This window comes from Monodon monoceros, unplaced genomic scaffold, assembly GCF_005190385.1.
Source record: "Monodon monoceros isolate NGI ecotype Baffin Bay Population unplaced genomic scaffold, NGI_Narwhal_1 Super_Scaffold_19, whole genome shotgun sequence".
Classification (NCBI taxonomy): domain Eukaryota; kingdom Metazoa; phylum Chordata; class Mammalia; order Artiodactyla; family Monodontidae; genus Monodon; species Monodon monoceros.
In genome coordinates, this window is record NW_021703775.1 from 46,900,182 (window position 1) to 46,927,447 (window position 27,266).

Here is a 27,266-nt window from a genome sequence, read left to right on the forward strand (position 1 = left end):
TAGCCAATACTTTTTTTTTTTTTTTTTTTGCGGTACGCGGGCCTCTCACTGTTGTGGCCTCTCCCGTTGCGGAGCACAGGCTCCGAACGCGCAGGCTCAGCGGCCATGGCTCACGGGCCCAGCCGCTCCGCGGCATGTGGGATCTTCCCGGACCGGGGCACGAACCCGTGTCCCCTGTATCGGCAGGCGGACTCTCAACCACTGCGCCACCAGGGAAGCCCTAGCCAAGACATTTTTGACCCTAGACATTGAGTAAGACCATTTATATATTTTAGCCAAGAACTTTCTAATTTTTGAAATTATTAAATATTTGTATTTAATATATAAATATATTGTGTTTAATATACATGTGTTTAACGTATATAAATATATACCTGTTTATATTTTGGTGTGTATATGGTATATATACATATGTATTGTCTACTTATCTATCTAGAGATGTACAATCTATTCTAATTTACGTGTATATTTTTTTCTGAACATTAGTGATAGCAGGTTTGACATGTATTACATTTAAACACATTTACATTGGGAAATGTGTAAACTCTGTGTGGGTATGTGTCTGTGTCCACATATAGTTTACACATACATATATAGCAAATATTCAAGAGAAATTAAACTGGTGTATTCTCAGTGGTCCATATTTTATTGGACTGAGCATGTGCACAGGGAAGTGATTAAAATTGCATTTTCTTCAGTACCTTACCTAACAAGTACTTACCTGATTAAATTGAAAGTGTGGGGTTTGAAAAATCATTTCAAAATAATAAATAAGTTAATGTTAGGGATGAAAGTTGTGATGCAGTTTATGTCCTTTTCCCAGCTGCTTCTTATCTAGGTCATGGCAAAACAAATGCCATTACTTCCTACTTGCCTGAGTGGTCCTTATACTGTTCACTTACTGGGTAACTCTTGGTTATACTTTGAAATGAGCACACTGCTTTAAGTAGATGGTACATGGACAGATCACAGATAGGAAAAAAGAAGAATTAAATTTGGATATTTGAAATATTCTGACTTTTTCTTAATAGAAGAAAAGCATTAAGTGCATTTAAAACAAATAAAAAGTAAAACTAAAACAGTCTCCTTAAATTAATTCTTAAACCTCCTGGACTTTTAGAATATAGTCTGTCCTCCCTATCTGTGGGTTCTGCATCCACAGATTCAACCAACCAAGAATGGAAAATACTCAGGGAAAAAAAATACCAGAAAGTTCCAAAAAGCAAAACTTGAATTTGCCATGCACTGGCAACTTTTTGCATAGCATTTACATTGTATCAGGTATTACAAGTAATCTAGAGATGATTTAAAGTATATGGGAGGATGTATGTAAGTTATATGCAAATACTATGCCATTTTATATGAGACTTGAGCACCTGTGAATTTTGATATGGGGTAAAGTGGGAGTGTCCTGCCACAAATACCGAGGAAGGACGGTGCGTCTACATATGTATACATATTTGTATATATAACATCCTAAATGACGTACCTGTTTAAAACGACATTATAGTCCTAGAAACAGAGAAATAAGCCCCTCTGTCTAAACTGGGCTTGAAAAGACGTTTTAATCAATAGTCACATGAAAAAATTCCTCTGCTTAATTGTGATATTTGATTCATTTAGAGAGATTTTAATCAGGACAAATGGAAAGAAAATACTGTTGTTTTTTTTGAGAACAGTCCATGTAATTTATAACAGGGTCATTCTTTTTGCATGGTGGCAAATAGCTGTTTGATTGTGAATCTCCTACTTAGCAGCTGCTATCAAAAACTCAGTGAAATTTCGTGCTGAGACAAAGACAAAGTTTGAAGTTAACGTCATTAGATATTCAAAAGGAGTATTAGACACGGTCATGATGAAAGACATTCAGTGATCTCTGTACACATGTACTGATAAAATAGGATAATGTTACCTATTTCCTAGGTTGCTTGTGAGGAATAAACATATAATACGTTTAAGTATCTTGTAACATAGCCTGGCAGAAAGTAAACCCTCCATACATCGGAATTGATTTCTTCTTGAAGTGTTGGGGTGGGTAGTTGTTGTTCGATGACATAAAACCCCTCTCACGAGTGAAAGCGAAACTCGCGGGATCACCAGCTTCCTGTATATATTTTCTGGCTGAGAAACCTCATCTGCAAAGAAAGCCTTCACTGTACTTCAAACTACAATAGGGCTATCAGAATAAAAAAGAAACTTCTAATCCGCTTTGATCTCTTTGGTCCTACTGTTTGCAGCTCTATTAATTACTTTAATACACTGACCAATCATCTACCATGTGCCTTGTTAGCTGTTACCCTTGTTACAACATTTAGATTGTACAACTCCATTAAGTCACTGTAAGAATGATAATATTGTTATTCATAATGATAACAGCCACATTAATAAGAGCAACTACTATTTACTTGAGTGCTTACTCTGTGCCAGGTCCTGTTCTTAGCACTTTAACTGAACTATTATTCATTTTTTACAATAACCCTAATGTGGTAGATATTATTATCCCAATTTACAGATAATACTGAGCCTTTTGCAAGGTTGAAGGACTTCCACAAAGTCACAGGATGGCAAGAGGGTGAGCTGGAGTTCTCTCTGAAAGCTGACTTGAGAACCAGATTCTTAGGCCTCACTTGTGATTGCTTCCAAGAATGAAAGAGAAAACCAAGACTCAGATTAAAAGGAGTCACTCATGTTCTCTCAGGGAGGGTCATGTCAGAGTCAAGATCTCTGCAGAGAACTCCGACTCTGACTTCAGTGATTATTTTACCACCCCTCCTACTCTCATAGTTAACATATGAAAAGTCTGATCAATGCCTGTTAATTAATTAAATTAATTCAAGAGCCCCATTAAGGCTTCTAAGCTAAAACATATTGATAACAACAACAACAAAGGTCATGATCTGAGTGGCAGATATCTTCCTACTGAACTGCTTATTTCACACATACCTCCTGTGGAAAGAGATTTATCTATCAGCCACCAGTTCTTCAATACCATCTGTACAAACCTTAGATAGATATAATCCTTGAGGCATGTCTGTGTACCTGTGAGGTGAACATTCTCTTTGCTAATGGAATACGGGTTTCAATACATCTCAGAATAGGGAACGATATCCTGGCATCAAAACCACAACTGTGAAAAGCCAGATAAAGAGAAGGAACAATAGGGCATCTTTTACCTCTTCCCCAAATCAGAGAGATTGAGGGGAAAAAAGCTCAAGGATTTATGGATTTGACATGCCTTTCCTTTTTAGATGTCTGTTTTAGAAATTAAGAAACCGAGACAGAGAGAGGTTAGACAGCCTGACTTAGGTAAAAGCTTTGTGATTAAACTAAGTCTGTATCCAGACTACCAAACTTCTGTTCTTTAGCCTGCTTACTCCCCCTGCCTTTTTAGGACTATTATCAAGATCAAATAAAATACTCAGTGACTGTTTACCTCAGATTTCCAGCCTGGGCATATAAAAACACAAACATACTACTCCTTTTCTTGCCCATTTAAGTGTGAGTGACATTTTGAAAATTCTAACAAATTTTGGAAGAAAGGGAAAAGATCATCATGGCAATGTGTGGAAATTGTATGGCAGCTAGAAGACAACAAACAAAACCCAGCAAATAAATAACAAAAAACCCAGGATGCCTTTTATAATTCTATTCCTTTGGGATTAATGATATAATTTCATGAAGCAGGGAAGTGAAATTCAACATTTTGAATTACTCTTCAAAGAAACGGAAAATCAGTATCCACAAAGAAATATTGATTCCATAAAAAGATCCAAATAGGTGTGCAATAATATCATCAATTGTTAAGATGATAAAGTGTAAGGAGGTTTGTTGAAAGTTGAAACTATTAAATAAATTACAATTTTTAACATAAATAAGAAAAATGATATATGAATAATTATATATGATTGAAAACCATAGTATCTCAGAAAGAAGCAAAAAAAAAAAAGATTTGGAGTGCTTACTGGCTACTCCTTGTTATTATAATTGAACTATATTCAGGTCATATTAAGAGTAAGTCTGACTTTAGAAAAGTAGAGTGATTATGAAATCTGGGTCAGCTGAAGTAGTTGTGTAGCTCTGAGCGCTATCAGCCTGCCTATCCAATATTGCCTTTCTGTCTTCTAGAGTTGCCTTTCAAAGAACAAAATAAGGAAAACAAACACACTGTGCTTCTCCTCAAGATAGTTCTTCTATGAAATTATTCTACCCCTGGAGAATTTTAAATCAGGTGTTTTTACTCTAAAAGTAGTTTACACCCCATAAAATGAGTTTGAAGGTGATAGGTCAACTTGCCATTTGTACGTAAGTTTCCACACTTTCCTAGAGAAATTAGCTAAAAATTATAGCTAGATTATGAGATGGGTCCACAATATTGCATTCTGTTATATTTTAACTATATTTGTAAATATTGTTATTAATAATAGTCTATAATCTGGGAACTAGGTTAAAAAAAAAGTGAAGAAAGAATGTTATTCAACTCTCAGCAAGTATTTATTGGGTGTCCGCTCTGTGCCAGGTACTGATCTTGTTGTAAGGTTTTTGCCTGCATAAAGCATAAATTCTAGTGGAGATTCGTAGTCCCTTTTTGGGGTGAGGGGGTGGTGCATGGCTCACCCTAAGTATTGTGATCTAGGGAATCCTTACGTTTCTTCTCCATGTCCCTGAACCTCACTGAATCACCAGGGAACCCAATTCACTCATGAGATTATAAATCCCTCACTGAAATTCTCACCTACAATTGCCCTAGCCCTACATGTTTTCAACTTTTTGGTAGCTGATGTGGGACTCATGAGGCAATATATCCTGCCTTATATCTACTTGCTCATGTCAGAAACATCCAATTCCATTGCTGTGGTTCTATTTCATGGTGATGTGTTAGCATTGATCAGCATTACCATCTGCATCATTTGGGTTAGAAAATACTCATTCCTGATCAATATCTATGTCAAAGGAATATCCATATATTAAAATGTAAATCACCAGGAAAAAATGAAAACAAATATGCAGGTTTAGGTAGCTCGAAAATCATGGTGAGAGGTTATAAAACTTGGAAAATCATCCATGAAAAGCATTTTATCCACTACTGAAGATTCCCAAAGAAAGACAATCCTAAATCAACTTTCCCAAGGCTTAATAGCTCTTTCTCTTTTCTAGGAAGTATGTTTAAGAATTAATCTAATTCCTTTTTGTTATTGCTTGAGTTCATTTTCCCTTCTTTTGTTGTGAATAGATGCTTGTTAAATCTTTATACATATATGTTCAAAGAATAAGGGATATGGTATTCTTTATAATAATCCTTCTTCAAGATAAAGGTAAACTGAAACACCAGGACTAGCATTGAAAAGATGTGATTTATTTAGTTGGCATAAATCATGTAAAAAAACACCAATTATATGAGTGTGCTTAATTTCTAAACATTTTCTCATAATGAATTAATTTAGAACTAATATATCTGTGTCTCCTAGATGATAATAAAGAGATGATGATATTTATTATCATGCAGTTTGATGTAGTTGATGTTTATTAAAATCTTACAATGTGCTTGGCATTGGATTGTTTGCCATGTAGATTTTCTCACATGCATTTTCTTCTGTAATCATTATAACCATCCTGTAAAGTATTATGTCTCTATAAACAAAGCTCAGAGATCATACAGTTATGTAGTGCTAGAGATGGAATTTGAGCTCAGGGAGTCTGATACTGGAGCTTGCACTCTTAATCACTCTAAAAAATAAAGTATCCATTAACAAATCCTATCAGGAAATTAATCAGCCACACTATTGGCTCAATTGGTCATGGGTTTGGAAGAAATAACAGCTGTCTTGACCTGGTTAACTTGATAGCACTAATCAGACACAGGCTTATTTTTTCTGTTATGCAAGTATATTTTTATACATGGATAAACGAATTCAGAAACTGACAGTGTTGGCTGCTGTGAAATTTCGAGTGCCTTCGTAAAAGAATTTAGATAGTTATCTGGACATAGATAACTAATTTATCTTTAAGTCTGTATGACATATCTTTTGGAAATGTAATTATCCATGGTATGGATTTTGTAGAGAAAGGGTGTGAATCTCTATGTTGAAATAGCTATGGATTTATTAAGGTGATGTGATAGCAGATGCATGATATTGTGAGCCCTGCCAGTGGATTTGTCCAAAGTGCTATTTGGAGTCCCCCAGAAGCCCTAGGACTATTAACAAGCAATGAGAACTACCCAGCCACTTTAGATGAAGTGCCTTTGGAAATGAGGGTGCAGGACAAACTTTGTTCCACATTTGTATACATTAAAAGTGAAATGGAACATTAGTAATATAGATTGAATGGATTTAGGATAAACACCAAGTTCCAGAGTTAGCTAACATTATTCAAACAGTTACTAATGCAGGGCAGGGCAAGAGACAGCTTCTGTATCTTAGTCATATTTTATGATTTTTCTGAGAAAATTCAGGATGTTTTTTACCTCAACTTGTGATTATTTTACAAAGTTAATATGCACCATAGATATATAGACCATAGAAGAGATCCTGTATTTTAGGTTACTGGTATACAAAAGTATCTAATTTCAAATATTTTAGTGATGGCAAAACTGAAAAACCTCAGTACTTATATTTAATAAACAAAGCATAATAGCCAACTAACAAAAGCAAATGGTTCTATACATGCTTGGAATAATGAAAGTTCTGTGCAGATTTATTCAAGTTATTTGAGTTAACTACAGGTACTTGTGTGTGTGTGTGTGTACACATTATTTGAATGAAATTAGATTAGAATAGTTATGTTCAATAAATTGATACCTGGATTTTATTTGGCTGAAAAAGCTGTCTTATACATCAAAAGGCACTAAACATTGTATGTCTTTTCATAATCTGCTTGGAAATTACATGAACTGATGACAAGTTCGAAACATTAAAATATGGGCCCAGTTTCTCACTGCTGTCCTCTGCCTACAGGTTGTGTATAAAAATAATGATGTAAGGCTGGAATTATCTCGACTTGCCAAGCAAGGAGACCCGAAGATGAAGATTCATGGAGTGGTGGCCTTTAAATGTGAGAATGTTGCAACTTTGGACCCAATCACCTTTGAAACCCCAGAATCTTTCGTCTCTTTGCCTAAATGGAATGCAAAGAAAACAGGCTCCATATCATTTGATTTCCGCACAACAGAGCCAAATGGCCTCATCTTATTTAGTCATGGCAAACCACGGCACCAAAAAGATGCCAAGCACCCACAGATGATAAAGGTTGACTTCTTTGCTATTGAGATGCTGGATGGCCACCTCTACCTCCTCCTAGACATGGGGTCAGGTACAATCAAAATCAAAGCCCTGCAGAAGAAGGTGAATGATGGAGAATGGTATCACGTGGACTTCCAAAGAGACGGACGGTCAGGTAATTTATCATTTTTTATGTTGTTTATCTGCTGGAACACCACTCCTAAGGAATTAAAACCAAGACATATTAAAGAGTTCTTGCATTCCTGTCTTTAGGGTAAAGGAAATTGTTATTATTTCTGTTTCACATCATAAAAGAATCCAAAGGAGCTAATTAATCATCATAGTTGGGCATCAGACCCCAAATGGCTTCTAGAATAGCTTCTTAAATGAACATTAAATGGATAATCAAGTGCCAAATCTTGCAAGAAATTTTATCTTGAATTTGCAAATGACAAAATTCAGTGTTCTTGTGTTTCCAATTATCTCTTGTCTCATTGGATGTTTGGAGGTGCTTGAAGTGGCAAATATAAAATATGAAAAAAATTTCAATGATTCATATATAAAATCCTTAGTTTAATACAGTACACTTTTTTTATCCAAGGTGGGTCTATGGTATCAAAAACACTTTAATCAATACAGTAGGATTTCAAGGATGCAGGCAAAACTCCGCTGCCTTCCAAATAGCTTCCCTTTCTGGTGAAAGAGGTTTGGAATTCCACCAACAGGAATTCATTTCTCTGGCTTCCTTTCGCTGCACGTTTCTTTTTTCTGGAGTCGTGCATGTGAGGTGGGGGAAGGAGAGGATGTTTGTAGTGAAGGCCTGAAGAAATAACGTTTACTTGCTCTGAAATGTGGAAGTAGATTAGGGGGCTTAGCGAGTTCCCCCAGCCTGTTTCTGCCAGAGTTAGCAGTTAATTTCCTACTTAAGAACCTTCAGACAGAAGACTTTAAAGGAGGATGGGAACATAGACTAATCTTGTGTTTTGAAATATTAACTTATGGATGTTATCGCTTGACTTGAAATACATCTAGCATTAGGTCTGTGGGGGCAAAAGTCATCCAGGCAAAGGAAATAGCATTGTGGAAACCCAGAGAGCGAGAGAGGGAGAGAGAGAGAAGCCATTTGTTTCAGGTCTGTAACTATATATTATGTCTTTTACTTTCTTCACCCTGTGCTTTCATGCTGATTGTCCTTCTCACTTACAAATCAAGTTATCTTCTTATAATTGAAGACGGCTGAATATAAACCTGGCCACTCTCCTCCCCTCTCTCCCCCCACTCCCTTATTTGCTTTTGTACTATACCATTCACTCTGGATTTTCCACTAAATACCAGGGTAAGCTTGGCCTAGGCATTTTTTTTTTTTTTTTTTTTTGCGGTACGCGGGCCTCTCACTGTTGCGGCCTCTCCCGTTGCGGAGCACAGGCTAGGGACGCGCAGGCTCAGCGGCCATGGCTCATAGGCCCAGCTGCTCTGCAGCATGTGGAATCTTCCCGGACTGGGGCATGAACCTGTGTCCCCTGCATCGGCAGGCAGACTCTCAACCACTGCGCCACCAGGGAAGCCCTGGCCTAGGCATTTTTTAATGGGCCTGGCTTTCTTTCTTTGTAAAGCATGTTGGGAAGGACCCAGTATTCAGTGGATCCTAGACCCAGTGACAGGGGATCAACAGCGATGGGGGCTAGCAGACTATATTTTTGCAAAACTTTCTGGGGGACTTGACGATCAGCCAAATTTGGGAACCACAGATCAGATGACGCCTAGTACTTCTTTCAGATCCAGGAATCTGTAATTGCCATCCTGGTTTAGAAGGGCCATGCTGAAGCCCTGGGGTGAGCTCTCCTCGCACTCCTTTCACAGATTGCTGTGTCACTTGTTTATTTCTGGCTTCTCTGCAGCAGAGCAGTTTCCTATTTTACAATTATTCATGCCTTCTTTTCCTGTTTATTGATCAAGAAGATCGTGTTTGCCTTCCTAAAGATATCTTTTTTGCCCACTAAAATAGAGATGAAATGCATGAAAATTGGGAGGGAGCTAGGGGTGAGGGTGGAGAGTTGAAGGACAGTCAGAAACTATTACTCTGATCCCCAAGATATCTTGGAGATTCTGTTTCTGCCTCATCCCTCTCTGGAAACTTGGTCTCCCTACATTCTTTCATTCCCCTAAAGATGTTCAAAAGGAAGATTAGTTACCGTTCTGTGCAATCTGTGCTATGTCGTCATTTTTCTCCAGTATCTTAGATAACTGACAGTAGACTTAAAGTTTTTTTTTTTTTTTTTTCTGTTGTACTATACTGATTCCATTAGGAATTGGATTCCTCTTTGTTTTCCTGATTTAAGCTGAGAAGAGCTCATTGATAGGAATACAGAAATATGGCAGTAGAGGGCTTCCCTTTGGCTTCCCCCAGCCTGTTTCTGCCAGAGTTAGCAGTTAATTTACTACTTAAGAACCTTCAGACAGAAGACTTAAAAGGAGGATGGGAACATGGACTAATCTTGTGTTTTGAAATATTAACTTATGGATGTTATCGCTTGACTTGAAATACATCTAGAATAAAATTTTGAAAATGACTTTTAAGAATATATATAATTTTAGTCAGACTATAGCAATTTAATTAAGTGGATATCTTTTGGAAGTTCAGAGGGGCAAAAAATACTACACTTAAGATCAATGAGGTATTTTCTAACTATATGAAGAAATACATGGTTAATGTCAAAATTTTAGTAAATGCAAAATGATATAAAAAGGAAAATAAAACCATTCATTATTCATTTGATAATGATGATTTATACCTGGATATTTCTTGCCAGTCTTAAGTGGTGGTGCAATTAATTAGTTTCCTAAGTTCCTTGGATGACCTATTACAGTAAGGATCAGATAAATACCTTAATCCTCAAGCCGAGGAAAATCTACTTTTGCTGTTTGAACTCTTTAATTCATCCAAATAACCAACAATTTATTAACTGCCCTGTTTATTCCCTCATTGGAAAAGGCCAGAGCAGAAAATACCAACTTTAATTTACAAAGTTCAATGCTGGATGGGAAGAAGAAAGAGATGCCTTAAAAAAGTGTTATTTGCAGTAAGAAAGGAGATAAACAAAATGTGGGATTTTTGTCAGACTCCAATGGAAAGATTTAGTATGCTTGGTTGTGTTTTGATGGTAAAGTACTTTTATTCGATTATGATTTCAGATTAGTGAATTGGAACAAACAGTATAAAAACCAATGCTCATTCATTAAACCAAGTTCTGCCTTTACTAAATTGAAAAAAAAAGAGCTCCTTATGCTGGCCTAGCTCAAGGGAGCTTAATGTAATTTTAATAACTGCAGCTGTTAATATTTTATATATAGTATTTTAATTAAGTTCTGTATTTGCACACTGCATTGGTTTGGTATAAAGTAGCTTTTTAAAGATTGAATGAATAGCTATACTAGCTTTTATTTTACTTAAAGGATATTTCTGAGTTAGGCTTGGTGAAATGCTAAGATTTATAGCTCAGTTAAAACTAAGAAACATAGAATTTCAAGAACTAGTTTCATCCATTTTTCACATTGGTTATATTCAGAGGCTATATGAACATTACTCTTACTATAATGTGGGAAACAATGTTTATATGACAAGAGGGCAATGTGGGCTGATTTCTGACTCATAGACAATGAAGGTCATTATCTATTGATTTGCCTGGGATCCCCCTTAGCTGAATATTTAAAAACATTTAATGAGCCGTGTTATCTCCATTATTAAAGTAGAGGGAGCCCAGACGTAAGAGTTATTCCTTCTCTTATTGACCATACTAAAGTAAATAGGACTAAAAGCCATGGTCATTAATTTGATGCTAATAAATTTTGGCTGTCTTATCAGAGACAGTGTTAAAACTGTATTTGGTAGACAGACTGAATTTTTGATATTCCCCAGTTTATAAGGGGAACCCCTGTATGACAGGGACTATATTCTTTATGTTTATATCCCAGTGCTTTCTTAGGCAATAACAGTTGCTCAATACATATTTGGTGTGAGAAAAAATAAAGAATAAAAACATGTGAATGGCTCAGTGCCAACCCACCCCAATATTCTAAAAATAGTAACATCATCATTACTCTTGAAGAATAATAGCACTCTTTTAGTTGTAAATACAACTTTTTAAAGAATTACATTACTTCCTGAAAGCAGTTTAAACAATAAAGGATAATAGGTGCTGTCCTTCTTTTATGAATACAGTTCCATCCTCCAAACTCAGATGTCCAAAAAAAAAAAAAAAATGCGGTGAGGAAGTTAAACAATTGTTAGAGAACTGTGAGAAACCTCGTACAAAAATGACAACCTTTTATGAGAACAAGACTGCTATTCCTGCTTGTTCCTGAGCTCCCTGTACCACTTAGCAAACACGTAGGTAGAAGGAGCATTAATCCTGAGGGAAAGCCTTCACTTCTTTCTGAGGGCTGGGATAGGCATGCTACTGAGGAGGATAGTCCCCCAGGATGTCCACCTTTCTGGTTACCTGCCCTTCTGTCCTTTGTTCACTAAAAGGTGGGTACCTGAGCCCTTTGATAAGAAATATTGTCTTCATCTGAATACTTTTCCAGAGCTTCATTTTCAGCACAATTAATTGTATTGGGTTATATGTCCCTTCTTCCATCCTGTGACTTGGGGAAAGAAAGAAGCACTTTCCCAAACTTCGACTAAGAGTGTTTGGTCTCAGTCTTTCCGTGCAGTGTAGTTTCTTCCGTGGCCGGCTTAGTCGATGACTGGGGCCGTGGGAGGCTAAGTGGACTAAGCCACAAGTGGCATTTTCAGATCCTGCACTAAATTGGCAAAGGAGGAACCATACCAAGTGCCAGCCTGATTTTGTGGATCAGAGTGTATGGTTTGAGTGCCACAAAAAGTGGATATGCTCCATAGATGGTATAGCTACTTAACAGAGCCAAACCCCTAAGTTACTGAGTTAATAAATATGATTGAAGGGGCTCATTACTCTGCAAACTTTGCAGGACGTGCAGCTGAACATTTTCTTACCAACCCCTCCTCCCTTTCCAGGGTTCCCCTTTGCCTCTCTTTTGCTCCCAAACTCAACACAAGACAGCTTACCAGGTATTTAACTAAAGCATGAATTGTGCTAAAATTAGGAGAAGGTTAATGACTGTTTTCTTGGGGCATGGATATTGTTTAAATTTGTGTTAAGCTATTTGGCTGAGTCAAGGGTATCGTCTCAAGTATTTTTACAGCAAACTACCAGTCTTTTTTTTTTTTTTTTTTTTTGCAAACCATCATTACACATTGAAATCAAAGAGAAAACTCATTATTCTTGTCAAATTCTACTTGTGTACAGCAGGGTATAGCAGATTGTATCAGCAGTTATTCATGGGTAAGCCCACATTTAACAGCTAAGAAGCCATTGAGATTTGAATTGAAGTCATAGAGTTCCAGTTTAAGAACTAGAAATTACAGAGGGAAAAGCAAAAGGCTCTCTCCCGAGTACATAATTAGAGGTTTATAGTAATCACTGTTTGATGTGAACAGCACTTTCTAGCTATCTATTACCAGCACTGATTTCTGTGTATACCATTCATGAATCTCCACTCTTACGCATTTCTACTTGAATGACCATTAGACGATTTTTCCATTTAGGCCTTGATTTGAATTGGCCCTCTGATTATAAACATTCCTCCCATGCTTCTACCTAGTAGCCTGTTGCAGACATTTGAAATAACATTAAGTAAATGTATAATGCTTTATTTTGTACCCATGTCCATAAACCATTACCCATCCACGGTAAGACTAAAATACCTTATCAATAATTTATCAATTATTTGACTATGCTAATGACTAGATGGAGTCAATTTTGCATAAAGTTATTTTACATTTTATTAAATTGATCCTTATATTTATTTATTTATTCTGAATGTGTTTTAAAAGAAGATAGTCATCTGTTTCCTTCCCCTCCCGTTTAAAACATTTTCAGTTTTACATATTTTCCTCTAGTTTTTTAACATGTAAGTATATTTTATATAGTCACAATTGAAGTACAAACTTACTTTTTCAGACTATTTGGTTAATATGATGTCATAAACTCTTTTTTACTCAAAAGTACCCAAGTAACAAAAATTATTCTCTGTGAGTTGTGAAAAGAGCATCTAAGAATCAGAGCAGAGCTTTGCACAGGCACCTTAACCAGGCTTGCAGGGTTGTAGGACTCAAATGTATTACCATATACAGTGTCTGTGGAAAAGAAAGTCACAGAGACAAACATTGGCAGTACCCATCTAAGCACTGCCCAAGGGACTTGACTACTTCACCCCTGCTACAGAGATAGAGGCAGGTCATCTTAATTGAGATGGGGGTGGAGGTGTCAGAACATCCTAGGCTAATATTATTAAAGCTCCCATCATAAATGAATAAATACACATTTGGATTATAAATTGACCTCCCTAAAGAAACATTCCATATCCTGTGACAGTTAATTTCTCATGGAGAATTAATAACTTGGCCTTCTTATTTTATACATTGGTCTTATGGGCTTGGTAAATATCAAACTCTGAGAGGTGGAACCTCTCTCTCTAAATTCACTAAATCTCCTTTCCATGCCCACCCAGCCAAGGGGCAGACCCTGGACTAGGGTGTCAGGTGCATCCTCAAGAAATAGGCATTTAGCTGACCACACCAGCCGCAGTGGCCGGTACTGTGGAGTGCGGCGTGGAAATCTGGGGAATTTCTGCAAAATAGTAGTTTAACTGCTGCAAAACACATCACTTGATTGATATTTACAACTTCCCAGCATTGTCTATGATCATTTTTAAAACTCATAGGTATACATGTATTGCTACGAGTATGTGTGTTTGTACATGTACCTGTGTTTAATTCATGGCGTGTCTGTAACGTATAAATATGTGCTGTTGGTGAAAATGTTCAGGCAGTTCAAAAAGCACACAAGTGAAAAGTTTTCCTTTGCCACACACTCCCCTAACCAATTCACTCCCACCTCTGTAGGTAAAATAATTTGGTGTTGAAAAATTCCCAGATATTTTCCTATGCACCAGCATATCTGTAAATATAATTACACATATAAAATAAATGTAGAGCTTCTTTTTTACATAAACAAGATCACTCTTCACCAATTATTGGGTGACTTAAAAAAATACTGAGAACTTTTTCTATGCCATTCTTTGTAGTGACATCAGATATCCCTAGTTTGAATATATCAATATTAACTTAATCATTCCTCTATTGATGGACATTTAACTTTTTACTTTTGAAAAAATTTCACTGTTCTAAGCTAATTTATAATGAAAGTCTTCATATTATATCTTTATGCATATTGGTCAGAGTTTCTGTAGGATAGATTCTGGGAATTGGAATTGCTGGATTAATTGCATTTTTAATTTTAAAGATAATGACAGGTTATTTTACTAACAGACTGTTTCAGTCTACACTTTTATCTGCAGTATATGAGTTGCCCTTTTCTCCTCTCTCATGGCCTTTATTAAATAATATCAAACTTTTAAATTTTGCTCCAAGATTTATTTTGTCATATATCTGTTTAATTTCTGAAATTCCCAGCTCACAGTAATCCAAGTAAGCAAGAAACACATAGTAATAAGCAGAAAACAGAATATTAAGATTGTTTTTTGTTTTGTTTTCAAGCAAAGTTTATTCAGTCCATGTTATAAACCTAGTACATGAAATTGTTTTTAAAAAGACCGAGAAAACTTAAAAGAAAGAAAGAGTAAAGAAAAAGAAAGAGTAAGGAAGGAAGAAAACTATCCATTCATAATCTCACTACTCCAAAACTCCCATTATTAATATTTTGTCTTTTTTTTTTTACTATCTATTTATGGGACTTATGTATTTTGCATTTTGCATCATACCCTGCAATCAGTGCTTCATTCTGCTTTTATCACTTATATTATGCCTTTTTACTGAGTTTGGGTTTGTTAATAGAATACTAAATTTGACAAGTAAATTTATAAGTTTGTGGAATCTGATTCTCTTCTGCAATGAGAGGTGAAGCAGAATTGTTTAACTAAAATTATTCTAAGCAGTAATTTCAAAAATTTTTACTCACTGAAGAACTTTAGTGACCATCCAGTCAAGTACTTTATTTTGCATAAGAGCCACATTGAGGCCTAATGAATCTATTATCTGGCTAAGCTCCTCAGCTAGTTAGTTGCAAAGCTAGAACATGAAAATTGGTTTCCTTTGACCAGGCAAAATCATTTCCTATTACAGCACACTATCTTCTACCCCCTCATTTCCCAATCACTTAAACTTTTGCAGTAATTTAAAACTTGAAACCAAATTAACTTATTTTAAATCTCACCTTTTGCTTCACGTTTCTTTTCACTCCATAAACTAATCTTCTGGAAATGGAATAGCCAAGAAAAACTGGATGAGAAAAAGCGTAGAGGCTAACACTTTATAAATACCAGATCAAATCATGAAGCTGATTTCTATTTTTATAACTAAGAACTGTTTTCAACAGTTTTCCCCCTTTTATGTATACTTTTACATAAAATGTGAATTTATATTATTTACGCTTATGAATATTCTTAAATAAATATTACCTTATCTATTTATCACTTTTGTTTTATCTTTTGCACATGCCATGAAAACAACTAGGTTTAAATGTTAAGTTAATGTGATTTCTACATTAAGATGATAAAAGTCCTATGTACACAAATGTATTTGTTTTTAGCTGAAATTTCATTTCTTTAAAAGCAAAATAGCACAGCAAGGTGCTTCAGATTCTTCAATACTGAAGCATGAAACACTGATCCAAGTAAGTTCCCAAATATGACTACCATCTACAAGTTATAATAGCTCAGATATAGCAATGTTTTACATAAAATATTTGTTTAATTTGCCAGAAACTTCACGTATAATTATAGTGGAAGAAGGTAAAATGTGTGAAATAATCAAGCTATTCCAAAGAGAACACATCAATATTTGCAGTTCCTGGAAAAAAGATAGAGGGATAAACCAATAATATACTCAGATTTTTGTTTTCTCTAAAATATTTATTTACATGTAGTCATACCCCAAACTTTGGAAAATGCTTATTTTCTATTGATATATACAGCTGTGGCAACTACTCGTCTTTAATGATCAATGAAGAAGGTTTAAATAGTCATTTCATGTTTTCTTGGTAACCACTGCATTTATAACTCGATTATAATGAAATAGGCACTTGAGAACCTTAATATTGAAATTTCAGTGTCCTATGTAAGTGTTAAATCGATTTAAATGGATTCAGTGATTCTATGATGAGTCCTTTGCTTAGGTGAAAATGTCCTTTGATTTCACGTCAAGAATAAAATCATTAAGGAATTAGGGATTCAAATCCCTTACCAGAAATATTAGTATTTCAGGATATTTGCACATGTGTAGGCTAACATATCAATCTCTATTTGAGTTTGACTAAGTAATAAAATATAAATATTATTTCAAATAAATTTTTACTCTTTGAATCTTCAAAATATAAAAATAATCATTTCTGTTCCCACTCAAGTTCTGCCCTTTCCCTTTCTTGCCATCCCTTTTATAAAGATTTTCTAACATATAAGTGAATTGGCAAAGCATCTAGAGCATACGTGTAGCTGATTTTTGGTCATGGTTGTTCCATTCTATTATGTTCGTTTGCAGAATATTACAGTGAATAATATCTAATACATGCGTTTGCTCGTTGAGACTCCGTACCTTGAATCTGGGGCCAAATTAATGAGCTAATTCCTCTTGAAGTTGAAGTTAGGATTATATTTCTTTTGCTTCCTCTCCCACCTTTCATGGCTTCTTCTTCCCATGAGAACTGTAAAACTGTCTCTCAAAGGGATGAAAAGGAGCTATGAGAAAAACAACCTTATCCTTTATGATAGTACCCTCTCAGTGTTTTTTGAACTGTAGGTTACAGCCTGCTAGTTGGTTCTGAAATCAGTTTGGTGGGTCATGTCTAGCATTTGTATTAATAAACTTATCTAATAAGAAAACATTATCGGAGTGCCTCAGAGGTAGTAGAGGTAAATACTTTCCTGTTAAATGGTTATTTCAGTGTGTGTGTGTATGTGTGTGCATGTGTGTGTGTATGTGTGTGTGTGTGCACTGGGCTACATGTAAACCGCATGAAACCTGTGGATTAACTTCAGGTGTTGTGATCAGAAAGCTCTAATCTAATCACAAAGTTATAGTGAATATCTTACCCTGGACACAATGAGCACATTCATAGAGACATATCTGAACTTAGATACTTCGTTCAGAGCAGGCACTAACACACCATAAATAAAAATTACAAGACCTAGTCACCCCATTCTGTCAGACAAACTCTTAATAGATGAGTATCTGAAACACTTGGCAGCAGATTTGCCCTGAGAGTATAGGCACACTGAATATGGAAACTCCAGAGTGTATCGAGCTCTGCAAACTATGCAGAGGACACAGAGTTGAGTGTTATGCAAGCCACCGGATGCCCTCATCTCAGGAATCCTCCAAGTATCCTTAGTGTCAGAATTATAACACCACAAATAAGGACAAGACAGTTTTTCCAAGTGTTTTCCCCTCCCTGAGCTAAATCAAGCTTGTTCCATGAATAAAAAGGCATATGGGAAAAATTGCATATTTTAAAGATATATCCCCACTCTTGTAAAACTTTGTCATTGTTCACTTGCTCTGTGTCTCCTAGCTGTTGTCTCTGAATATGACGTATTCATTTCTAGGAAGTCTTCTTGAACTAATTGGAAAACAGGAGCTGGCATCTCTCTCTCTTTTATCTTAAAATCCTAAAAGTCGCTGTGTTCATTGCATACAACACTTTGCTTTCCACATTTTTTTTTTTAATGTCCACCTTACCTTTTGTCATTAACACTTAACTCTTTCTCATCATTTTCTAACTTACATTAGCTGCTGCAGAGGTTAGGGATCATCTCAACTCACTTCTTAGGGCATTTTGAACAGTTAAAAATGCGTGTAATGAAATTCTATTTAGAAAAGTGTCACCATTCTCTCTCAAAATTATATATTTAATTTCCCCTAAATGATTTTTAAAATATTTTTCTAAGTGGGATTTTCCGGTTCCTGTATGTTCCTAAATGAATTTTCTTCTAGACACTTGCACAAATGTGAACAGTAAAAACAAGCACTTTGTCATTTTCCCCTTTTGCTGCCTCCTTCCAAAATCCTTATTATACCCCCCTCGTTGGAAGGCCAAAATAGCAATGCCTTTGAGTGTTTCTTCCCTAGGAGCTTTTTCCATTTCTTTCTGTGGAAGTCTAGAGAGACAAATGTCTTCTTAATGACTTGGCCGGCGCAAGGTCTCCGTCAGCGGCTTCCATGCCCTTCTCCCTCACGAAGACAGATCCCATTATACTGCCCATATCGAGGAGCACCCCTCTGCTGGGATTTGGGAGTCTCCTGGGAACAATGCAGGGCCTGGCAGCCCTGTGTGCTTAGATGCACGTTTCACGTTCACCACAGGCCATAGTTCCATTTGGAGTGGGCCTTCGCTAGTTGGCGAAAGAACTAATTTCCTACCCACCCTCTACACACACTACCCTTTCCCTTCCCTTTCTGTCTCTACCTCTGTACCCCATCTTCTGTCTTCAGGCCTCTCCCATTTTGTCTGCACTCTAAATCCCTGAGGCTTCTAATCCACTTTCTCTTGTTAGACTCTGGGTCCCTAGTCTGCTTTATGGTCTAGACCTGAGAAAGAAATCTGGGATAATCTGGAAATGGGTCAATGTGGTGTCCTTTTCGGGTATCATATTTGCATCTTTACAAAGATCTTTCTGAAGATAGAATATTAGTGGAATTTTGAGTAATCTGGTGGTACAGGATGAAAGTTTTGATCAGGAAAATGCCTGCTGTCTTTCTTTTTTCTTCTGTTAATGGATTCCATAAATATATAATTTTTTCTGTGATCCTCAGATAATCCCATGTGAATGTCTACCTCTTCATCCTATGCTTAAGGCTAGGATTTCCATGTGTTTATAAACTAATAGAGTTATTTTCCCCTCACATTGGAGTGAGGAAGAAAAAACAACTTGTCAATAAGTAACTAGTTTGTTTTTTTAGATAAGTAAGTAACTAGTAACTAGTTTGTTTTTTTAAAAAAATAGTAAACACCCAATTTGACTTGGTTCTTGTGATGAATCATGATAGACAGCATTTATGTAGTGCTTACTACAAACCAGACACTTTACCTGTATTATTTTATTTAATACTCATATGAGGTAGGTCATATTACTATGCCCATATTATGAATGAGTAAACTGAGACCATAGAGGCTAAGCAATAGATTCATACAGCTGAGTGTGATGAAGTCAGGTTTTGACATAGATAATCTGTCAATGTGTTGTGTACAATAAAAACAATGAAGCCAGTTAAGGATGGGGGCACAACACAACCTTTCATTGGTTTGCAGATGCATACCTGCTTTGAAAATGAACACTAACCAAAGAGAGTCTGACTTTATTCCAGAGAGTGATGTAGAATGCCAATTTCTCCTTCTTTCTTTCTCTTTCCCTCTCCTTCTCCTTCTCCCTCCTGCCTCCCACCCCTCTCTCCCCTCCCACCCCCCCCCCCCTCCCCTCCCCCCCCCCCCTCCCTCCCCTCCCACCCTCCCCCCCCTCCCCTTCCCCCTTCCTTTCTTTCCATCTTGGCTGAACTGTTAGAGAGTGGTAAGAATGCCATTTTCTCTTCCCTCCCTTACTCCCTCCCTCCCTCCTTTTCCCTTCTCCCTTCCTTCCTTCCTTCCTTCCTTCCTTCCTTCCTTCCTTCCTTCCTTCCTTTTTCCTCTGAACTCTTAGGGGCTGACAAACACTCTTTCTTGTCTGTACACTTTGGTTTTCATTCCCAAAGTGAGATAGAACCATTTAAATGACAGTTTGCCTTATTCTTAAAGTTATTTAATTCCACATATTTCTGTTCATTTCCCTAGGAAGTACACCAAGAATAGAAAGAAAAATAAGAAATGTCTGCCCTCAAGGAGTTCACCCTCAGGCAGATGAAGGAGAGAAGTGTGATATTCAGAACAGGTTGCACGCTGTAAAGACCTGTGTGCTCTCTTGTCTTTGCAACAGGTACCATTTCTGTCAACACTCTGCGCACGCCCTACACTGCTCCTGGAGAGAGTGAGATTCTGGACCTGGATGACGAGTTGTACCTGGGGGGCTTGCCAGAAAATAAGGCCGGCCTCGTCTTCCCCACTGAGGTGTGGACTGCACTGCTCAACTATGGCTACGTGGGCTGCATAAGAGATTTGTTCATTGATGGCCAGAGCAAAGATATCCGGCAAATGGCTGAAGTTCAAAGTACTGCTGGAGTGAAGCCGTCCTGCTCCAGGGAAACAGCAAAACCGTGCCTTAGCAACCCTTGCAAAAACAGCGGCATGTGCAGGGATGGGTGGAACAGATATGTCTGCGATTGTTCCGGAACAGGCTATCTTGGCAGGTCCTGCGAGAGAGGTAAGGTTCCAAAATCCAAGCTGCTGACTCCCCTGAGCTGAAAAGCGTATTCAGCGTGGACCTCAAACTTTAAATGACCATTGAAACATAACGTATGCTCTGCGGAAGTAAACTCTCTGCAAGCTGTGCAGCCACACCTGACGTGTGTTACTGATGAGTCCTTAATGATTTTCAAAGGGCCTGATCCTGGGAAGGCACAGCTTTTTAAGTGTATTGCAGGGATAAATAAATAGTTGGGTCTTTTGGATCCTCTAGGGTATGAGCCTAAGATGTATCAAAGACAATCACTGTCTCTCTTGCCCAGTTTTTAATTTCAAGACACTAGAAAGTAAAAAAAGGAATGAATTAGACATCCTTTTGGCATCTAGTGCTAATATCTATGTCAAAAATAGCATTCGAAGCAAGCTAAGCTGTGAGTTGCAGCTTCCCTGACACTATTGCCTGAGCCTGTCATTTCACTTTAGTGGACCTTCTCAAGTTTGAAATTTGAAGAGTAAGGTGACTTTAAACCATCTAAGTTATACCAGCATTTTCAGAAGTGCACCCTAATTTCAAAGGCACTTACCTTTGCCTAAGACCCAACTGACCCAATTGGTAGAGGTTCCTTTACCAATTTGATATTAAGGCTTAGCATGTCTGTGGAAGCTCTGAACGGGTGCCTCTTTTTCCTTCTCTTGCAGGAGGCAAAGCTACATTTTTTTTTTTTTCTTCTCCCATTAGAAGGAGAATAGGGTTAAAGGAAGAGTAAAGTGTGATAGCTGTCACCGCTCATTTGCAGACCAGACAAAAGGAAGAAATAGCAGAACACATATGTCTAAGTATGTTCTTTCATCGACCCAAGAGTTTCAGATAAATGCTTTAGTCGCTATACCCATTGTCACTCATTTTCAACAATGGAACAAAATATCAATATGAAAAAATATTGACGAGTTGTTGCATGTCCTCCCATGCTCCAAATAACATTGCTGTCTTAGACATTTAGCCTAAAAGTACCTGCCATTTACTTTTTTTATTCTTTTTAAAGAAGATGTTGGGGGTAGGAGTTTATTAATTTTATTTTTATTTATTTTTGCTGTGTTGGGTCTTCGTTTCTGTGTTAGGGCTTTCTCTAGTTGTGGCAAGCAGGAGCCACTGTTCATCGCGGTGCTCGGGCCTCTCACTATCGCGGCCTCTCTTGTTGTGGAGCACAGGCTCCAGATGCACAGGCTCAGTAGTTGTGGCTCACAGGCCTAGTTGCTCCGCGGCATGTGGGATCCTCCCAGACCAGGGCTTGAACCCGTGTCCCCTGCATTAGCAGGCAGATTCTCAACCACTGCGCCACCAGGGAAGCCCTGCCATTTATTTTTTAAGCCATACACAGTCTTTTTGACCCTGCATTCCTGAAATAGTTTAATTTACTTAAGCTAACACTTACTAGACAAGTATTTCTTTTCCAGAATCTAAAGTTGAAATGTGATTTTGATTCTTTATCTCAATAAGGAGGTTCATCAGCTTAATCAATATAAAAATCAATAATAATGACCTAATAATCTAATAATGATCTTAAATTACCTACCAAAATACTATCACTGTTCTGGGTTGTACAATGAGATAGGTCCATAGATAGATAAATATTTTAATTGCCTAGATTCATTCATTCTCCTAGCACTTAATTGAAATTCCTGTGAATAATCATTAGAGGTTAATTATTTCTGCATAGTTTTGTTTGTAAGGTATATATTCTCTGCACATTTTCCGTTCTAATTTCAGTTGATTTGTTTGTATCGTATAGTTTTTAGAAATTTCCCAAAGGAGGCAACAACAACAAAGTGACAAAGCTTGCGAGATATATTACAGTTAGGTATAATGTGAGATTAGCAGACCTGTGTGATTTAAGATTGTGTTTTCACTTTTTTTTTTTTTTTTTGCGGTACGCGGGCCTCTCACTGCTGTGGCCTCTCCCATTGCAGAGCACAGGCTCTGGACGCGCAGGCCCAGCAGCCATGGCTCACGGGCCCAGCCGCCCCGCGGCATGTGGGATCTTCCCGGACCGGGGCACGAACCCGTGTCCCCTACATCGGCAGGGTGTTTTCATTTTAATCACTCAGAGAGCTGTCACTTACTCTGATGCCTCCTGCTTAAGTGAAGCTAGAAAAGGGTATAACTGAACTGTCACACAAATTACAAAGGCCTTCAGTTAAATATGCATGGTGTACCACCCTGTGGCAATATTCTGCTACTACATATGGCAGAAATAAGAATGGAAATTGTAGAGCTTCCTAAACCAGAATGAGGGAGCGAAACTATTTATATATTGCAGTAATTAGAAGGAGGGGTGGCAAGCATATGCAGCTTTGCAAATGAGAATTTAGTAGCAAACTTCATCACTGGGATTCAACATACATTTTTATCTGATAGGTGGCTGGAAATTTCTGCAGATTTCTTTGAATACAGGTTGGTTGTGTACTGAGGAGAGAAAATAGTCATTTTTGTGAGGTTTTTGTTTCTGGACTACCCAGTGTACTGTGAGAAGTCTTTGCTTTTCAGAATTAATTTTCTTGCTCACATGTGGCATCTCCCAAGAACAAGGGTTATGTGGGATGCTTGTCATGCTCAATACCACAAAATCTGGCTTCTGTCCAGTTCCCAGCTCTGCCCTAGTTCAGTCAACACAAGATCATGTCCAACCTCAGGGTTTCCAATTCAAAAGAGAGAGCTTTGACTGTGGTTCTTCTTCACATATACTCTGATCACATAAGGCTGTTGATCACATAAGAGTTGACTGACAACTCTTGAAATTTAAAAAAAAAAAGAAAAAGGCATTTATAAAGTTTCTATTTTGCTATTATTGAGCAATAAATGTTAATTTATAAAGAAGCATGTTCAAGTCCTTGGACATTGCAGCATGGGGAACGATGTTGCAATCACATAGAAAATCTTCACTCTTCATTAAGTAAGCAGAAGAGTTTATTAAAAAGATCAGAGTGTATGCTGACTTAGGCAGATAAGAAAATAGTATTTTGTTTTATGTGCACTGATCCCATAAAGAAGAGTAGTATAGAAGTCATGTACAATTGAATATAAATTGAATTCAGCACCTTCCCTCCTGCTTTATTTTTTTAAACTGAGAATTTGTGGAGACTTGGTCATATAGAAATCCTTCTTGGTTGTATGTATATGGTATCATTGGAGGTCTACTTTATACTTGTTTGTTAAAACTCCAGCAGATGGAGGGACAGATGTCAGAGCAATATAATTTGGCTCCCTGTCTGATTTTCATCGCTGACCACAATATGTGACTGCCTTTCGGCAAAACTGAGCACAGGTGTACACTTTAAACCACAAGAAGGAATAACACAGAAGAGCAAATTTATCAAACTTAACGACAAGGGGGAAGGAGATGGGGGGGACGAAGTTGAAACTTTTTCTCTCCTGCTGGGAAGTACTGTATTAGAATTAGCCTTTTAAAGCACTCTTTTGTGTTCTAAGCGATGTTTACTAATGTTTAAAGGATGCTGCCAAATAGCATAACCTTCAAATGTCAGAATGTTGTTTACCATTTATTTGGCAACTCTAGACTACAACCTTTGCATTTTCCATTTCTTGTCTAATTAAACATTAACTCAGAGGCACTCGAGTTTTATTACTTTACTGTTATTTCATTCCTGCAGTTTTTCAGAGAATGTTAAAGGCCAATGATACTGATTTTTTTTTTTTTTTACTTTGGATTGTATTTCATACAATATTTATGATCCATTGTCAGTCATCTATGTTTCTAAAAGGATGTTCCCTCTACTTAATTTTCAATCAAATTAAGCTACATTTCATAGAAGAATATGAGATCATTTAAAAAAATGATTGTTGAGTAATAGAGACTAGATTTACAGATTAAAGAAATAAGAGAAAACTAAAAATATTTTCCCCCTTTTCTCTGTATAACACCAAAGTAACTGAACAATTGATAATGGCTTTTAAATTTTTATTCAAATATTTGTTGCTTTATAGATATGGACAATAATTGGCTATAAATTAGGAAGAGAAATGGTAGAGATCGAATTTCTTTAAGATTATACTAGAAGCATTTTTTTTCTAGTATTCACTACAGCTTTACAATCATGTTTTAATTATTTTTTGAGCAACTCCTACTAGATTTTCTTTAGGGAAACCTTATTGGAAAAATATGATGTAGATATGTGATATGACGTAGAAGCACCATATTTTATGGGGATCATATTTTATTTTCTCAGTACTTAGGTCAATGCTTAGCCATGAGACCCCTGTTTTGGTAAACAGACCCCTCTCCTAGTCTGTCTTTTGTGGCACAGTTATGGCTTTCAACGTAGACTTTAAGGGATGTTCATCTACCTTACCAAAATTAGATTCACTTACAATAGACAGAATAAATAATCTCATTAGTGAGTATTTATGTATGCGTGATATTCAAATTGAAATATGCTCTTTCATATATCCTCAGTATCAAGTGCAATTGTCAATTCAGTCAATTTTATCGAGGCTCTACTGTTTGCCTGGCGCTTTTTGGTGCACTTGGCTGATGATAGAGCAATGAATAGCAGAGCTCAGCCTCTGCTGTAATGACTGTCACATACTAAAGGGCAAAGACAGATTATACTATACAAACAAATCAGAAATGGTAATTTAAAAAAAGAAATGGTAAGTAGATATAGAATAACTGGAGGGGTAATTAGAAGCAGGATTTGAAGCAGGCGTCTCTGGAGTAACATTTGACCAGAGACCTGAATGCTGAAGGAACAAGCCATATAAAGATCTAGGGGTGAGACCTTTTAAGACAGAAGGTTCCACAAGTGCAGATACTTGAATGAGAGATGAAATCAGTGTGGCTGGAGTTTACTAAACAAGGGAGGACATGCTAAAAGCTGAGGCCAGAGAGATGGGCAGGGGCCGAATCACACACAACCTTATAGGTTAATAAAAGGAATACAGATTTTATTCTAACTGCAGTGGTGGGAATCTATTGGCGAGGGGTGGGGAGGTGAAGGATGGAGGTGGGGGGGTTGGGTGTGCACAGTTGAATCAGTGAAGTGCTATTGAATCTGATCGACTTATTTAAAAGTTTAGCCTGGCTGCTGTGTATAGGGAGAAAGAGTAGAAGTAGGGAGACCATTGAGGGAGCTATCATAGTGGTCTAGGTGAGACAGGAGAGCAGAGTCTAAGGTACTATAGCGGCAAGAACTGATTGATTCAGGAAATGGATTGGAATCAGAGGCTGCAAGACTTGCAGATTTGCGAATAGATTGGATGTGGCAGAGAGGGTAAGAGAGAACGCAGAAAGGTTAAGGTCTGAATAATGGTGTTAAGCCATTTACTGAGATGGAGAACACTGGGGCAGGAACATGTTGAATTTGTTCATTTTTGGTGTGTGTATCTTATTCAGATTGGAGATGTCAAATAGGCAATGGCTGATGGATGTTTGATGGGGCTCAGGAGAGAAGTCAGGACTGTTAGTAAGTATTAGGGGGAGTGAGCATGTGAGTTGACCAAGATCCCTTAAGAGGTAGAGAGAAAAGAGAAGGGCCCTAAGGAGGGAGTTCTGGAGCCCTGGGCACTTATCTGTTTTGGATGTGCATTCAGTCCCACGAAGATAACTAATGATTAAAGTCTGTTACAAGCAATACTTGATTTTCCTGACTTTTTGGAAGATAATCTTTCAAAACCACAACTCCAAAATATAGTCTTCATAATAAGCATGGTTTCATCAGTAAAGTTAATTGCTGTAAATAGGCAAGATAATGAGAATTTCCTAGTTTATTTTAATTTCAGGTAGGTTTTCTTTTATTAAATGGTATTCTGCGTTATCAGAACCCATGGGAAAGCAAAATGACTCATACTTGTTTTGCAGGGTTCCACAACCATATGGTGTTTAACATTAAGGGGTGCTATTTCTTAAAACAGTCAGTTTGAGATCAACAGTTTTGCTATTCGCTTCTCTATGTGTTTAATGCAGCATTAAGCAACTTCCCCATTAAAGCAATCCATTTTCCTCTAGTAGCACACACCCACACAAGCTTCTCAGTCCCACCCCCATCCTTACTCACTGTTACCCAGGTACATAGTTATTGACTTTTTGGTGATAGCTTAATTTTTTCGGAACACCGTGGTGGTGCTTACAGATAATGCTTTAAGTTACCCCTTATCTGCAAATGAACTTTCAAATGAAGTTACAGTTTGTGTCTTTGTAAAAATGAATTACCTTGTTAACCATAATGACTCAGAAGAAGCATTACCTGTTGTTTGGTAATATCATTTTTTCTTCCGTTTTCTTCTGTTTTTGAACATCACCTCTGGAAAAGTGTTGGCCTGAATCCTATATTTAAGTCATATTTTTAATGTTTCTTTTTTGATTGTATTAGGGCAGAAATTATGAAAAAGATGATAATTTTTCTTAGAATCATGGGCTTTTTGGGTAAGCAAAGGCCTTAGAGATGCTCTAGTAGCACTCTCTCATTTTGCAGGTGAACGATGCAGAGCCAAGTTTAATTTCACGGAGCTGATCAGTGGCCTGACCATATATAAATGTGCATATACAGTTGCTGGTGCTTCAAGCCAGGCTCACGCTATGGCTATACAAAAAAAGACGATGTCTGC

The 27,266-nt window shown here is 37.2% G+C and overlaps 1 protein-coding gene across 14 annotated transcripts in view; it reads left to right on the plus strand.

Moving 5' to 3' along the window:
* Positions 1-27,266, plus strand: part of NRXN1 (neurexin 1) — a 1,121,986-nt gene that overhangs the window by 489,660 nt on the left and 605,060 nt on the right. For all 14 annotated transcript variants that reach the window (XM_029232577.1, XM_029232579.1, XM_029232585.1 and 11 more), the window contains 2 exons: positions 6,954-7,392; positions 20,280-20,663. In XM_029232577.1, the coding sequence (XP_029088410.1) occupies positions 6,954-7,392; positions 20,280-20,663 (823 nt within the window). The remainder of the gene's footprint in view (positions 1-6,953; positions 7,393-20,279; positions 20,664-27,266) is intronic.